The 16,009-nt window shown below is 45.9% G+C and overlaps 1 protein-coding gene across 1 annotated transcript in view; it reads left to right on the top strand.

The window, feature by feature from the left end:
- Nucleotides 1-16,009, top strand: part of LOC142312873 (uncharacterized) — a 346,266-nt gene that overhangs the window by 133,444 nt on the left and 196,813 nt on the right. Inside the window, exons 15-22 of the mRNA XM_075351858.1 lie at nucleotides 4,355-4,763; nucleotides 12,212-12,353; nucleotides 12,483-12,662; nucleotides 12,745-12,868; nucleotides 12,952-13,049; nucleotides 13,990-14,080; nucleotides 14,171-14,200; nucleotides 14,275-14,460. Of these exons, the coding sequence (XP_075207973.1) occupies nucleotides 4,355-4,763; nucleotides 12,212-12,353; nucleotides 12,483-12,662; nucleotides 12,745-12,868; nucleotides 12,952-13,049; nucleotides 13,990-14,080; nucleotides 14,171-14,200; nucleotides 14,275-14,460 (1,260 nt within the window). The remainder of the gene's footprint in view (nucleotides 1-4,354; nucleotides 4,764-12,211; nucleotides 12,354-12,482; nucleotides 12,663-12,744; nucleotides 12,869-12,951; nucleotides 13,050-13,989; nucleotides 14,081-14,170; nucleotides 14,201-14,274; nucleotides 14,461-16,009) is intronic.

Here is a 16,009-nt window from a genome sequence, read left to right as displayed (position 1 = left end):
TAAAATGTTGGACATTTCTCCCCCTGCTCCTCTTGTGGAGGAGACAGCTTCACAGCAGGAGAAATTCCATTTCAGGTACCCCAAGCGTAAATTAAGTGTATTTCTGGACCACTCTGACTTTAGAGAAGCAATCCAGAAGCACCACGCTTATCCGGATAAGCGTTTTTCCAAAAGGCTTAAGGATACACGTTATCCTTTTCCCCCTGACGTGGTCAAGGGCTGGACCCAGTGTCCCAAAGTGGATCCTCCAATCTCCAGGCTTGCAGCCAGATCCTTAGTTGCAGTGGAAGATGGGGCGGCACTTAAGGATGCCACTGACAGACAGATGGAGCTCTGGTTGAAGTCCATCTATGAGGCTATCGGCGCGTCGTTTGCTCCAGCATTCGCAGCCGTATGGGCACTACAAGCTATTTCAGCTGGTCTTACACAGATTGACACAGTCACACGTACATCTGCTCCGCAGGTGGCACCCTTAACCTCTCAAATGTCTGCATTTGCGTCTTACGCGATTAATGCTGTCCTAGACTCTACGAGCCGTACGGCAGTGGCGTCCGCCAACTCCGTGGTTTTACGCAGAGCCTTGTGGTTAAGAGAATGGAAGGCAGATTCTGCTTCCAAAAAGTGTTTAACCAGTTTGCCTTTTTCTCGTGACCGACTGTTTGGTGAGCGCTTGGATGAAATCATTAAACACTCCAAGGGTAAAGATTCATCCTTACCTCAGCCCAGACAAAACAAACCCCAACAGAGGAGAGGACAGTCGGGGTTTCGGTCCTTTCGAGGCTCAGGCAGGTCCCAATTCTCCTCGTCCAAAAGGACTCAAAAGGATCAGAGGAGCTCAGATTCTTGGCGGACTCGGTCACGCCCAAAAAAGACAGCCGGAGGACCCGCTGCCAAGGCGGCTTCCTCATGACTTTCGGCCTCCTCTCTCCGCATCCTCGGTCGGTGGCAGGCTCTCCCGCTTTGGCGACATTTGGCTGCCACAGGTCACAGACCGTTGGGTGAGAGACATTCTGTCTCACGGGTACAGGATAGAGTTCAGCTCTCGTCCTCCAACTCGCTTCTTCAGAACTTCTCCACCTCCCGACCGAGTCGATGCTCTGCTGCTAGCGGTGTCCACTCTAAAAGCGGAAGGAGTGGTGACCCCCGTCCCTCTGCAGGAACAGGGTCACGGTTTTTACTCCAACTTGTTTGTGGTGCCAAAAAAGGACGGGTCATTCCGTCCCGTTCTGGATCTAAAACTGCTCAACAAGCACGTAAAAACCAGGAGGTTCCGAATGGAATCCCTTCGCTCCGTCATCGCCTCAATGTCTCAAGGAGATTTCCTAGCATCTATAGACATCAAGGATGCTTATCTCCACGTGCCGATTGCTCCAGAGCACCAGCGTTTTCTACGCTTCGTTATAGGAGACGAACACCTTCAGTTCGTAGCTCTGCCTTTCGGGCTGGCGACAGCCCCACGTGTCTTCACCAAGGTCATGGCAGCAGTAGTAGCAGTCCTGCACTCGCAAGGTCACTCTGTGATCCCGTATTTGGACGATCTACTTGTCAAGGCACCCTCTCAAGAGGCATGCCAACACAGCCTGAACGTTGCGCTGGAGACTCTCCAGAGTTTCGGGTGGATCATCAACTTTTCAAAGTCAAATCTAACCCCGACCCAATCGCTAACATATCTTGGCATGGAGTTTCATACTCTTCCAGCGATAGTGAAGCTTCCGCTGGACAAACAGCGTTCACTACAGACAGGGGTGCAATCTCTCCTTCAAGGCCAGTCACACCCCTTGAGACGCCTCATGCACTTCCTAGGGAAGATGGTAGCAGCAATGGAGGCGGTCCCTTTCGCGCAGTTTCATCTCCGTCCACTACAATGGGACATTCTCCGCCAATGGGACGGGAAGTCGACGTCCCTCGACAGAGACGTCTTCCTTTCTCAGGCGGCCAAGGAATCTCTTCGGTGGTGGCTTCTTCCCAACACTTTGTCAAAAGGAAAGTCATTTCTACCACCATCCTGGGAGGTAGTCACGACAGATGCGAGTCTATCGGGGTGGGGAGCAGTGTTTCTCCACCACAGGGCTCAAGGGACGTGGACTCAGGAAGAGTCCACCCTTCAGATCAATGTTCTGGAAATCAGAGCAGTGTATCTTGCCCTACAAGCCTTCCAGCAGTGGCTGGAAGGCAAGCAGATCCGAATTCAGTCGGACAACTCCACAGCGGTAGCGTACATCAACCACCAAGGTGGAACACGCAGTCGGCAAGCCTTCCAGGAAGTCCGGCGGATTCTGACGTGGGTGGAAGACACAGCATCCACCATATCCGCAGTTCACATCCCAGGCGTGGAAAACTGGGAAGCAGACTTCCTCAGTCGCCAGGGTATGGACCCAGGGGAATGGTCCCTTCACCCGGATGTGTTTCAGGAGATCTGTTGCCGCTGGGGGATGCCGGACGTCGACCTGATGGCGTCACGGCACAACAACAAGGTCCCGGCTTTCATGGCACGGTCTCACGATCACCGAGCTCTGGCGGCAGACGCCTTAGTTCAAGATTGGTCACAGTTCCGGCTACCTTATGTGTTCCCACCTCTGGCATTGTTACCCAGAGTGCTGCGCAAGATCAGGGCCGACTGCCGCCGCGCCATCCTCGTCGCTCCAGACTGGCCGAGGAGATCGTGGTACCCAGATCTGTGGCACCTCACGGTGGGCCAACCATGGGCACTACCAGAACGACCAGACTTGCTGTCTCAAGGGCCGTTTTTCCATCTGAATTCTGCGGCCCTGAACCTGACTGTGTGGCCATTGAGTCCTGGATCCTAGCGTCTTCAGGATTATCTCGAAAGGTTATTGCCACCATGAGACAGGCTAGAAAACCATCCTCCGCCAAGATCTACCACAGGACGTGGAAGATATTCTTATCTTGGTGCGCTGCTCAGGGAATTTCTCCCTGGCCTTTTGCATTGCCTACTTTTCTTTCCTTTTTGCAATCCGGGTTGGAAAAAGGTTTGTCGCTCAGCTCCCTTAAAGGACAAGTCTCAGCGCTATCTGTATTTTTTCAGAAACGCCTAGCACGACTTACTCAGGTACGCACGTTCCTGCAAGGAGTTTGTCATATCGTCCCTCCTTACAAGCGGCCGTTAGAGCCCTGGGATCTGAACAAGGTTCTAATTGCTCTCCAGAAGCCGCCTTTCGAGCCTATGAAGGATGTTTCCCTTTCTCGTCTTTCACAGAAAGTGGCCTTTCTAGTAGCGGTCACGTCTCTTCGGAGAGTATCCGAGCTAGCGGCGCTGTCATGCAAATCTCCCTTCCTGGTGTTTCACCAGGCCAAGGTGGTTCTACGTCCGATTCCTGAGTTTCTCCCTAAGGTGGTATCCCCCTTTCATCTCAATCAGGATGTCACATTACCTTCCTTGTGTCCTCATCCAGTCCATCAATTTGAGAAAAGTTTGCATTTGTTGGATCTGGTCAGAGCACTCAGGATCTACATTTCCCGCACGGCGCCCTTTCGCCGCTCGGATGCACTCTTTGTCCTTGTCGCTGGTCAGCGTAAAGGGTCGCAAGCTTCCAAATCCACCCTGGCTCGGTGGATCAAGGAACCAATTCTTGAAAGCTACCGTTCTGCGGGGCTTCCAGTTCCTTCAGGGCTGAAGGCCCATTCTACCAGAGCCGTGGGTGCGTCCTGGGCATTACGGCACCAGGCTACGGCTCAGCAGGTGTGCCAGGCGGCTACCTGGTCGAGTCTGCACACCTTTACCAAGCATTATCAGGTGCATACCTACGCTTCGGCGGACGCCAGCCTAGGTAGACAAGTCCTTCAGGCGGCGGTTGCCCACCTGTAGGACAGGGCCGTTTGACGGCCCTATCACGAGGTATTCTTTTACCCACCCAGGGACTGCTTTTGGACGTCCCAATTGTCTGGGTCTCCCAATTAGGAGCGACAAAGAAGAAGGGAATTTTGTTTACTTACCGTAAATTCCTTTTCTTCTAGCTCCAATTGGGAGACCCAGCACCCGCCCTGTTTTCTTAGGGATTTTTGTTTTTTTCGGGTACACATGTTGTTCATGTTGAATGGTTTCAGTTCTCCGAGGTTTCTTCGGATTGAATTTGTCTTTAAACCTGTTATTGGCTTTCCTCCTTCTTGCTTTTGCACTAAAACTGAGGAGCCCGTGATCCCATGGGAGGGTGTATAGCCAGAAGGGGAGGGGCCTTACACTTTTAAGTGTAATACTTTGTGTGGCCTCCGGAGGCAGTAGCTATACACCCAATTGTCTGGGTCTCCCAATTGGAGCTAGAAGAAAAGGAATTTACGGTAAGTAAACAAAATTCCCTTCTTTGCTCGGACCATTCTTCATACTCATCATCCTCAGATATTGAGGGAGGGCAGACGGTTAGGGTTACTATGAGATTTGAGGATGTCAGAGAGCCCAGATCAGTTGAGGACATAATGTTTGATTGGCTGGAGGCATGTAAACACAAATGCTTCCCAGTCCACAAAAACAGTGCGGTTTTAATCAAGCGAGAATGGAAGAGACTGGATAAAAAAGCCTTTATTCCAAAAGAGATGAAAAGAAAGTATCCATTCGACTCGCGGGAGTCAGAAGTGTGGGACAAAATTCCAAAAATAGACACCGCCATCTCCAAGGTATCCAGGAGTACGGCTCTCCCATTTGACGACGCGGGATTGCTGAAGGACCCCTTAGAGGGGAAAGCAGACAGTTTCCTGAGAAGAGCCTGGCAATCTGGGGCAGTGGCTTTCAAATCAAACATTGCAGCCACGTGAGCATGTGGCTTGGTCAGCTGGAGACACAGATATTGGATAACTGCCCAAGAGACCAGCTCCTGTCAAGTTACCCGGTTATTAGACAAGCGGCAGATTTTCAGGCTGATATGTCGGCGGATGCTGTGAGGCTCATGGCACGGACTTGTTCCCTCTCAAATTCCCCCAGGTGAGCCTTATGGTTGAAGTCGAGGCTCCGTGGGTTGCCGTGCGAAGGAGAACACCTCTACAGAATGGGCCTGGATTAGATACTGGAGAAGGCCTATGATTCCAAAAAGGGATTCCCAAGGGCGAACCTCCCAGACTTTAGAAGATCATTCAATCCTAGCAGGAGGTATAGGCAAAACAGATACCTGAAAAGGGGAGGTCAGAACTGAAAGGATGGACCCAGGAAAAAGGAATCCAGAACGGACAGGTTTTTTTCCAGGGCCTTCAGAAAACAATAACAGCCTCCCACCTACAGTGCCTTACGAAAGTATTCGGCTCCCTTGAATTTTTCAACCTTTTCCCACATTTCAGGCTTCAAACATAAAGATAAAAATTTTAATGTTATGGTGGGACACAATTATGAAGTTGAACAAAATTGATTGCTTAATTTTAAACTATTTTTTAAAAATAAATAACTGAAAAGTGTGGCATGCAAGATTATTAGTCCCCTTTAAGTTAATACTTTGTAGCGCCACCTTTTGCTGCGATTACAGCTGCAAGTCGCTTGGGGTATGTCTCTATCAGTTTTGCACATCAAGAGATTGAACTTCTTGCCTATTCTTCCTTTGCAAATCGCACGAGCTGAGTGAGGTTGGATGGAGAGCATTTGTGAACAGCAGTTTTCAGCTCTTTCCACAGATTCTCGATTGGATTCAGGTTTGGATTGTGACTTGGCCATTCTAACACCTGGATACGTTTATTTGGGAACCATTCCATTGTAGATTTTGCTTTATGTTTGGGATCATTGTCTTGTTGGAAGACAAATCTCCATCCCAGTCTCAGGTCTTTTGCAGACTCCAACAGGTTTTCTTCAAGAATGGTCCTTTATTTGGCTCCATCCATCTTCCCATCAATTTTAACCATCTTCCCTGTCCCTGCTGAATAAAAGCAGGCCCAAACCATGATGCTGCATGTTGGACAGTAGGGATGGTGTGTTCAGGGTGATGAGCTGTGTTGCTTTTACGCCAAACATATCGTTTGGCATTGTGCCCAAAAAGTTCGATTTTGGTTTCATCTGACCAGAGCACCTTCTTCCACATGTTTGGTGTGTCTCCCAGGTGGCTTGTGGCAAACTTTAAACAACACTTTCACTTTTTATGTATATCTTTGAGAAATGGCTTTCTCCTTGCCGCTCTACCATAAAGGCAAGATTTGTGCAGTGTACGACTGATTATTGTCCTATGGACAGACTCTCCCACCTCAGCTGTAGATCTCTGCAGTTCATCGAGAGTGATCATGGGCCTCTTGGCTGCATCTCTGATCAGTCTTCTCCTTGTTTGAAATGAAAGTTTGGATGGATGGCCGGGTCTTGGTAGATTTGCAGTGGTATGATACTCCTTCCATTTCAATATGATCGCTTGCACAGTGCTCCTTGTGATGTTTAAAGTTTTGGAAATCTTTTTGTAACCAAATCTGGCTTTAAACTTCTCCAAACCAGTATCACGGACCTGCCTATTTTGTTCCTTGGTCTTCATGATGCTATCTGCGCTTTAAACAGAACACTGAGACTATCACAGAGCAGGTGTATTTATATGGAGACTTGATTACACACAGGTAGCTTATATTTATCATCATCATCATCAGTCATTTAGGACAACATTGGATCATTCAGCTTCTGGAGTGAGTTTGCTGCACTGAAAGTAAAGGGGACGAATAATATTGTACGCCCCAATTTTCAGTTATTTACTTTTTAAAAAAGTTTAAAACCAGCAATAAATTTCATTCAACTTCACAATTGTGTCCCACTTGTTGTTGATTCTTCACCATAACATTAAAATTTTTATCTTTATGTTTGAAGCCTGAAATGTGGGAAAAGGTTGAAAAATTCAATGGAGCCGAATACTTTCGCAAGGCACTGTACCTGGGCCCTGGCATGAAGGTGCCTTCCTGCCTGGGAGAAGATTTCGGCAAGCCGTTGGATTCTGGGCATGGTAGCCAAGGGGTTGAAGCTCGAGTTTACTGTCCCTCCCCCAGACAGGTTCGTGATCCCAGATACCTAGAGCTTAAGGGGTCGCCAGCAGGCCTTGGAGGTCCTTGTTACGGAAAGGCGTGCTCACCTTGGTTGCAAAAGGAGAAGGGAGAGATTTTTAAAGCCCACTTTTCTTAGTAAAATAAAAAAGCCACATTCATCCCTCAGGACCTTCATAAATTTAAAGGGTCTAAATCAGTTTATAGTACAGAAACATTTCAGGATGGAGACAGTCACCACGGCAGTAAGACTTCTGTACCCAGTTTGTTTCATGGCAACTTTAGACCTCAAAGATGCCTATTTTTATGTACATATTTTTCAGGGACATCAGATCTTTCTCAGGGTAGCGGTACTTATTCAGGGTCAGCTTACCCAGCTGCAATTTCAAACCCTACCTTTTAGACTCTCAATGGCCCCCAGAATATTTACAAAGCTGGTGGCAGAAATGTGAGCACCCATCATGGAAAAGTATATCCTTTTCATACCCTACCTAGATGACTTCTTAGTGCTAGGAAGATCTCAATCAAGCTGCAGGAAGGTAATAGGTCAGGTCTCTTAATGTTTAGAAAATCTCGGCTGGCTTACAAATACAAAAAAAAATCAAAAGTCGACCCCAAACAAATACAGATCTTTTTAGGTATTCTCTTGGATTCCAGACACCAGAGGTCATTACTTCCAGAAGAGAAAATAGGAAGACTAGGGGAATTGGTACGGAAGCTGATAATCAAGCCAATTACCACTCTCAGAAGAGTGATGTCAGCCTTCGGATCTCTAACACACTGTATCCCTGTGGTTACCTGATCCAGAAGACATTTTCGGAAACTCCAATGGATAATATTAAAGGAAATGGAGGTCAGCGAGAGGCTGGACAGAAAGATTTCTATCTCCCAGTCCTCCAGGGACTCACTATAGTGGTGGCTGAAAAGAGACAACCTCTGCAAAGGCGTGCCTCCGGAGATAAAGAATTTTGTTATTATAATGAAAGAAGCAAACCTCTGGGCGTGGGGGGCTCTCACTGGAAGGAAGGTCCTTCGGGGCGAATGGTCACAAGAATTAAAGACAGCGCTCTCAGGTTTGATGATCCTATCAGCCATAAAAATGGCGCTCGAGGGAGCCTTGCAGGACTTATCGGGACACTATGTAAAGGTCCTGTATGACAACATAACAGAGGTAACCTATGTAAATAACCAGGGCGCACAAGGTCCAAGAAGCCCATGTTAGTAGCAGAGGAGATATTGGTCTTGGCCGAATCAAACCTTCTATTATTGTCCGAAAATTTTCGGAAGGGCAGAGAAAAGTTAGGAGCAGACTTCTGCAGCCGTCACGAGCTGTGTCAGGACAATTGGTCTCTAGATCCAGAGATATTCTACAGGATTGTTCTCAGGTGGGTCAGGCCAATTATAGATTTGTTGCCGATCAGACAAAGAGGAAAACCAGGAGATTTTTTTAATCTAAACCCGGGGGACTCCCCTCATGGAATAGATGTATTGATCCAAAAATGGTCCAGAGGTCTAGTCTATGCCTTTCTACCCATCTCGCTAATCCCATTTATCCTAAAGAAGATTTTCACAGACCGAGCGGAAGCAATACTTATAGCTCCTTTTTGGCTTAGAAGGTCATAGTTCACCGGGCTTTCCCTGATGTCAATAGAGGACCCATGGGTCCTTCCGGAGTTTCTAGGCTTACTCTCCCAGGGTCCCGTCCAGCATCTCAACCTAAAGAGTCTTCATTTGACAGGGTGGCATTTGTGCGGCAGGTCTTAAGATCTAGGGTCTTTCTAGATAGCCTGATAACCACATTAATGGGGAACAGGAAAAGGATCACTATAACATTTATGGTAGGGTTTGGAGAAAGTTTTTAGACTTCTCAGGAATCAATTCTTGGGAGGGAAAGGCAGTACGTTGGCCTGCTATCCTGGAGTTGCTACAGAAGGGGCGAGAAATAGCATTGAGTTTAAGTACACTCCAAGTCCACATCTAGGAGTTGGGGGTGCTTTTAGACTCTAAGATTGCGGATCATCCCTAAGTGGTAAAGTTCGTAAAGGCGGTGGGTCAATCTATATCAATACTCCAACCCCCTTTTACCCCAATGAGATCTAAAGCTAGTTTTGAAATCTTTAACCAGACCCCCCTTTGAGCCCCTTGCAGAATGCATGGCCAGGACACTTAGGGTACCGTCACACTTTAGCGACGCTCCAGCGATCCCACCAGTGAGCTGACCTAGTCAGGATCGCTGGTGCGTCGCTACATGGTCGCTGGTGAGCTGTCAATCAGGCAGATCTCACCAGTGACCAGCCCCCAGCGACGCATGGAAGCGATGCTGCACTGGTAACTAAGGTAAATATCGGGTAGCCAAGCGCTTGGTTACCCGATATTTACCTTGGTTACAAGCGCACACCGCTTAGCGCTGGCTCCCTGCACTCGTAGCCAGAGTACACATCAGGTTAATAAGCAAACCGCTTTGCTTATTTACCCGATGTGTACTCCGGCTACGTGTGCAGGGAGCAGGGAGCCGGCACTGGCAGCCTGAGAGCGGCGGACGCTAGTAACCAAAGTAAATATCGGGTAACAAAGCAAAGCACTTAGCTTGGTTACCCAATATTTACCTTGGTTACAGCTTACCGCAGGCTGCCAGAAGCCGGCTCCTTGTACATTCAGATTGTTGCTCTATCGCTGTCAAGCACAGCGATGTGTGCTTCACAGCGGGAGAGCAACGTCCAAAAAATGAACCAGAGCAGTGTGTAACGAGCAGCGATTTCACAGCAGGGGCCAGATCGCTGCTCAGTGTCACACAGCGAGATCGCTAATGAGGTCACTGGTGCGTCACAAAAACCGTGACTCAGCACCGATCTTGCTAGCGATCTCGCTATGTGAGAAGTACCCCTAACCTTCAAGACCGCGCTTTTGGTAGCTCTTACATCAGTGAGAAGGATAGGGAAGCTGCAGGCTATCCTGATGAACCAGCCCTTTACGGAGATAATTTCAGATAGGGTAATCCTTAGCCCAGATCCAGCCTTTGCACCAAAGGTAGTTTCTAGGTTTCACCGGTCCCAAGAGATAGTACTTCCTTCCTTTTGTAATAACCCCATGAATTAGAAGAAGGGGGAGTTTCACACCCTGGATATTAGGATTTCCTGTTACAATACCTAGAGGTGACCAAAGGTTTCAGAAAAGCTACCATCCTTTTTGTTCTTTTCAGGGTCCCTGTACAGGCCAGCCGACATCAAAAGGGTCCCTAGCCAGATGGGTGAAAGCAGGGATCACTCTGGCATACAGAGCAGGGGATCAGGACCCTTCCTTAGGCTTAAGGTCTCACTCCACCAGGGCCATTTCCACCTCTTGGACTGAAAAAACTAACGCTTCTCTGGAGCACATCTGTAAAGCTGCCACATGGTCTTCACCATCTACCTTTTTCAAGCACTATAGGGAGGATGTTGGTGCTAGTGATCTTTCCTTTGGGAGGAAGGTATTACAGGCAGTGGTCCCTCCCTAGGGGATTCCTTTATAATCTCTCCTGGGTGCTGTCGTGGAGAAGGGGGAAAAAAAAATCAGTATTTCTTACCGGTAATTAGATTTTCCAGAGCCACGACAGCACCTTCTGTAATTTTCCCACCCTTATTTCTGTTTTTACCTACTTTTGGTGTTGGTCTTTTGTCACTAGTATGAGGGGGGTTCCTTTTATCCATGGGTGTCGCAAAAAAACAAACAAAAACTAGTAGATATGGGACTGGCATATACTGTATTTCAGATATGCATATGTCGGAAGTAATGTTATAATTTCTTAAATATGTTTACTAATATGTGTCATACTAACTAAACGGAGTCCTCAAATGCTCTGTAAACCACTGAAGCGTATAGAGCGGCTCCACTCTTAAAAGCTGTTACCTGTCCTTCGAGGTGGATGTACCCTTTCTCTCCTGGGTGCTATTGTGGCTCTGGAAAATCTTATTACCGTTAAGTAATACCAATTTTCCTTTGTGTTTTAGCCCCTCAAAAAGTATTTTCATCTTTTACATTTTAAAAATGACAAAAAGGAAAATGGGCCGCTGCAAAAGTTTGGACATTTTTAGAGATTTATGTGCTCAGATAACTTTGACCAAGGTTTCAGACCTTAATTAGCCTGTTAGGGTTATGGCTTGTTCACATCATCATTAGGAAAGGCCAGGTGATGCAAATTTCACACCTTTATGAAAACTCAGCTGCCTCTAACATTGTGCCAAAAAACAGCCCTCAGTTTGAAATGTAATTAAAAAATGGCAGTTAACAGGAACTGTGGAGGTCAAGATAAGGCTGGACAACCAAGCACCTTTTCTGTAAGAGCGCTCGAAGGATTGATAGAGAAGCAAATCCAAACCACTGCTTGACTGCAAAAGACTTTCAGGAAGATTTATCAGACTCTGGAGCTGTGGTGCATTGCTCTACTGTTCAGAGACACTTACACAAATATTGCCTTCATGGAGGAGTAATCTGAAGAAAACCTCTCCTGTGTCCTCCCCATAAAATTCACCATAAAACTCAGACTGCTGCAATTTGGAAACAATTCTTGTGGACTGATGAGGTTAAGGTAGAACTCTATGATCACAATGTTTAATTGGGATGTGTGTAGAAAAAAGGTCACAGAAGTTCAGGAAAAGAACATATTGCCTACAATTAAGCATGGGGGTAGATCAATCATGCTTTGGGGTTGTGTTGCAGCCAATGGCACGGGGAACATTTTATGGGTAGAGGGAAGAATGAATTCAATGAAATTTGAACAAATTCTTGATGTATACATGACACTAACTGTAAAAAAGCTGAAGTTGAAAAGAGGATGGTTCTACAAATGGATAATGATCCTAAAGACACATCAAAATCCATAATAGACTACCTCAAAAGGTGTAAGCTGAAGGTTTTACAATGACCCTCACAGTCCCCTGATCTGAACATCAATGAAAATCTGTGACTAGACCTCAAAAGAGCAGAGTGTGCAAGACAACCCAGGAATCTCACAGAACTCGACTAACATATCTAACAATTTCCTGAATAGAATAGACTATAGCCGATAATTTCCTGAATAGAACTAAACAGAATGTTCCAGTGCGTGGAAAAAGAGGGAATACAACACCAACATGTTCTTTCTTCTCAGATGTTTCCCCTTTGATCTCCAGTACTTGCCAGTCTTTACATGAAGAGAGCATACTCTGTCATATTTCCCTTTATTATTTACAGTAATTGTATTATTACATGGGATTTTTATGATGTTTCATCGTCATCTTCTCCCCATTCAGGTCCCTACAATATCGGATCCTCTCAGAAATCTTCAATATAAGAGAATTTTCCTGATTAACCCATCAAAGATGGATAAGGACAGGGACAAGATGGTGGAGAGGATGTTACACCTCACCCTAGAGATCCTCTTCCGGCTTACTGGAGAGGTGAGAGATTCTGATGATGTCACATTACATCATTCTTATCTTTGGGAATAACAGATGGACAGAACTGGAGAGGTGAGGGCTCTGGAAATGTCTGTAGTGAGATTTATTAATGTGTCTCTCCATATCCAGGATTACACAGTAGTGAAGAAGACCTCTAGCGAGGGCTGTCAGACCCCGGTGTCTGAGGGATGGGGAAGCCCCCTGAGCCCAATCACAGGGCTTCCACCTCACCCCCTGATACATGAGGATATCTTTGACCAGAAGATCTTAGAACTTACCTACAAGATGATTGAGCTGCTGACTGGAGAGGTGACACTGCTGGGAATGCTGGGACATTATACAGTAACGCTATGAAGGGAGCCGGGGATGACAGTATTATTGTATGTGTCAGGTTCCTATAAGGTGTCAGGATGTCACCGTCTATTTCTCTATGGAAGAGTGGGAGTATTTAGAAGGGCACAAAGATGTTTACGAGGATGTCATGATGGAGGTATCCCTACCCCTCAAATCACCAGGTAATAGACAGGACTAAATAGACATGGCATATAATTATTTATATGTGAAGAATTAATTAATTCCGTTTATGTGTTTTCTCCAGTTATATCCAGTAAGAGGACAACACCAGAGAGATGTCCCCGTCCTCTTCTTCCACAGGATTGTAAACAAGAAGATCCGAATGTTCCTCAGGATCATCAGGTAGATGGAGAGAAGGTGTCATGAATGAAATTTCCCCTATGATGTGTAGACGGCTGTGAAAGTCTTTGTTTTATTTACCAGTATTATATTCTGACTGGTCATTTTGTTTTAAACATTGTTTTTGTTCATGATTTGAGCTTTTCTATTTGGAAATTGGACAGGTGACCTCAGAGACAGCATAAAATCCAAGTTATTAAGATTAATTATGAATCCACATTAGAATGGGCAAATCAAGTGATCTGAGCAACTTTAAATGAGTCATGCTATCAGAGCCAGATAAAATGAGGTCAGTATTTAAGAAATTGCCAACTTTGTTAGGTTTGTACATGAAGTCATATAATGAGTGTACTTAGAAGAGTGTGGTCGAGGTAAAACCTAAAATGAAAAATGGACTTTTTTTTTAAACACTCTACATCCGATAACACTAATTTTACCCCCAGTGTGAGCGATTCAAACATCTCAAGCAGCTTGCACTGGGCCAAACACCCACCGTACCCGAGCACACCGATGCTCGCTCAAGTGGTCAGCCTACCTAAAGCACCCAAACTCGAAGGCTGATCTTTTTGTAAAGTCTGTGTTGGGTTTAAACACCGAACTTAACTGTTCGGGTTCGCTTATCTCTAGATGATAGATAACTAAATACACTGGTTAGAATTCATGCAACTATATGCATCACTGGTTGTGTCTTTTTTAGCTTCTCTAATTTTTGGGGAGTTTTATGTATTTTGTTCTACATTGGGATTTTTTTTGTATTTTTGTAAACAATTTTGATATTAAAGTAACAATTTTTTTTTTCCACTCATGTATTACATTTTTTAATTAGATTATAGGTTATATTGCTTGATTGGTTCTAATAAATACATATTATTTTTTGCTCAGTTTGTTTCTTGCAGGATTTATTATGCATCTATCTGTCTGACTTTTACAATATTTGTTTCAGGGTGAAGATCTGACCCATATTAATACTACAGAGATATATGAGAGGGGTGAGGAGTGGTGTAAAGAGGAGAGTCCTACATATGACTACCCAGGTGAGTAGTGACCACAAAATGCTGTGTACACTCTTCACTGTTCTGATAGATTTGCTGCTGCACTTACATGTTGAATTTTTAAACTTTCAGCTTACAGGATAATGGGGAAAGAGACCATAGGTAGGGGAGTTGTGACTGCTCCGGTTGTGGTGAGGTGGCAGCACGATTAACGCAGGCTGTAATTTTTCTTGAAGAGATGTGTTTTCAAGTTCCACCTGAAAGTTTCCAATGTGCTGACTGGAGAATGGAGGATACTCCGGAGAAGTCTTGGAGGCAATTGGGTGAAGAACATACAAGTGTGGAGGAGAGATGGAGATCTTGGGAGGACCGAAGATTACATGTTGGAAGATATCGGAATATTAGTTCGGAGATATATGGAGGTGAGAGATTATGAATGGCTTTGTAGATCAATGTCAGTAATTTAAACTGAATACTTTTGGGAATTGGGAGCCAATGAAGGGATTTGCTGAGGGGAGAGGCAAGGGAATTGCTAATAGAGAGGTGGATTAGTTGGCCAGCAGAGTTGAGGATGAACTGCAAAGGTGCAAGACATGTAGGCCACAGAGGAGGATACTGTAGTACAGAGGTCTCAAACATGCGGCCAGCTGGCTGCATGCGGCCCCTAGGGCTTCCTCTTGCGGACCGCAGGACCGTGGGCCCCGTGACGATCGGTGTCGGGGCCACAGTAGTCAGCACTTTATTTCATTTGAATGAACTACTGGCACCGCGCTGAGCTCTCTTCAGCTATACCAAAGACGGCCGCCGGCCAGTCACAGGCCAGCAGCTTACGTAGTGATATGATGTCAAGTGCTGGACTCTGGCCGGCGGATTCCATTGGATTGAGGTGCCAGAGAGAGAGCTGAGTACGGCACCCGCATTTCATTCAAATGAAATAATGCGCTGACAACTGTGGGCACTAGCCGTGATCGTCACTGGGTCCACGGACCTATGGGCCGCAAGAAGAAGCAGGGAAGAGTATACTGAGGGAACGGAGGACAGGAGAGAAGAATCTTTTTTTATGTGTATATGAGGAACGGCATATAAGGGGAAATTACTACAGGATGAGACATTATTATAAGATGGGGACAAAGATGGGCACATTACTACAGGATGGGCACATTAGTACAAGGAGACCAGGATGGGCACAATACTGAGTAAGATGGGCACAATACTGCAGAATGGGAACATTACTACAGGATGAAGACATTGGTACAAGGAGACCAGGATCGGCACAATACTACAGGATGGGGACATTACTACAAGGAGATCTGTATGGGCATAATACTACAGTATGGGCACATTACTACAAGGAGACCAGGATGGGCACAATACTACAAGGAGACCAGGATGGGTACATATCTACAGGATGGGGACCAAGATAGGGCACATTACTACAGGAGGGGGACCAGGATGGGCATAATACTACAGGAGAGGGACAAGGATGGGGCACATTACTACAGGATGTGGACAAGGTGGGAACATTCTTACAGGGGACAGGGATAGACACATTACTACAGGATGGGAACATTCTTACAAGGGACAAGAATAAACACATTACTACAGGATGGGGACCAGGATGAGGCATTACTACAAGAAGGGGACCAGGATAGGGCACATTACTACAGGATGGGGACAAGGATGGGACACCTTACTACAGCATGGGAAGAAGGATGGGCACATTGCTACAAGATGAGGACCCGATGGGAAAATTACCACAAGATGTTGACCAAAGTGACTATATGGTGCCAATTGTAAAACAATATTACTTACAAAAAGGGGATAAAATGTAAAACAAAACTCTAAATATGGCATGAAAAAGTCTACCATTAAAATTGCTTTTTTATATAGCAACTAAAATTAAAAATTGCATATTATCGCCACATTCATAATGATTCAAGCTATAAAAACATACCATAACCCATACGATGA

Source organism: Anomaloglossus baeobatrachus, chromosome 5 (genome assembly GCF_048569485.1).
Source record: "Anomaloglossus baeobatrachus isolate aAnoBae1 chromosome 5, aAnoBae1.hap1, whole genome shotgun sequence".
Lineage (NCBI taxonomy): Eukaryota > Metazoa > Chordata > Amphibia > Anura > Aromobatidae > Anomaloglossus > Anomaloglossus baeobatrachus.
Note: the sequence above shows the minus strand (reverse complement) of the source record. Positions and strands in the feature narration are given on the sequence as shown.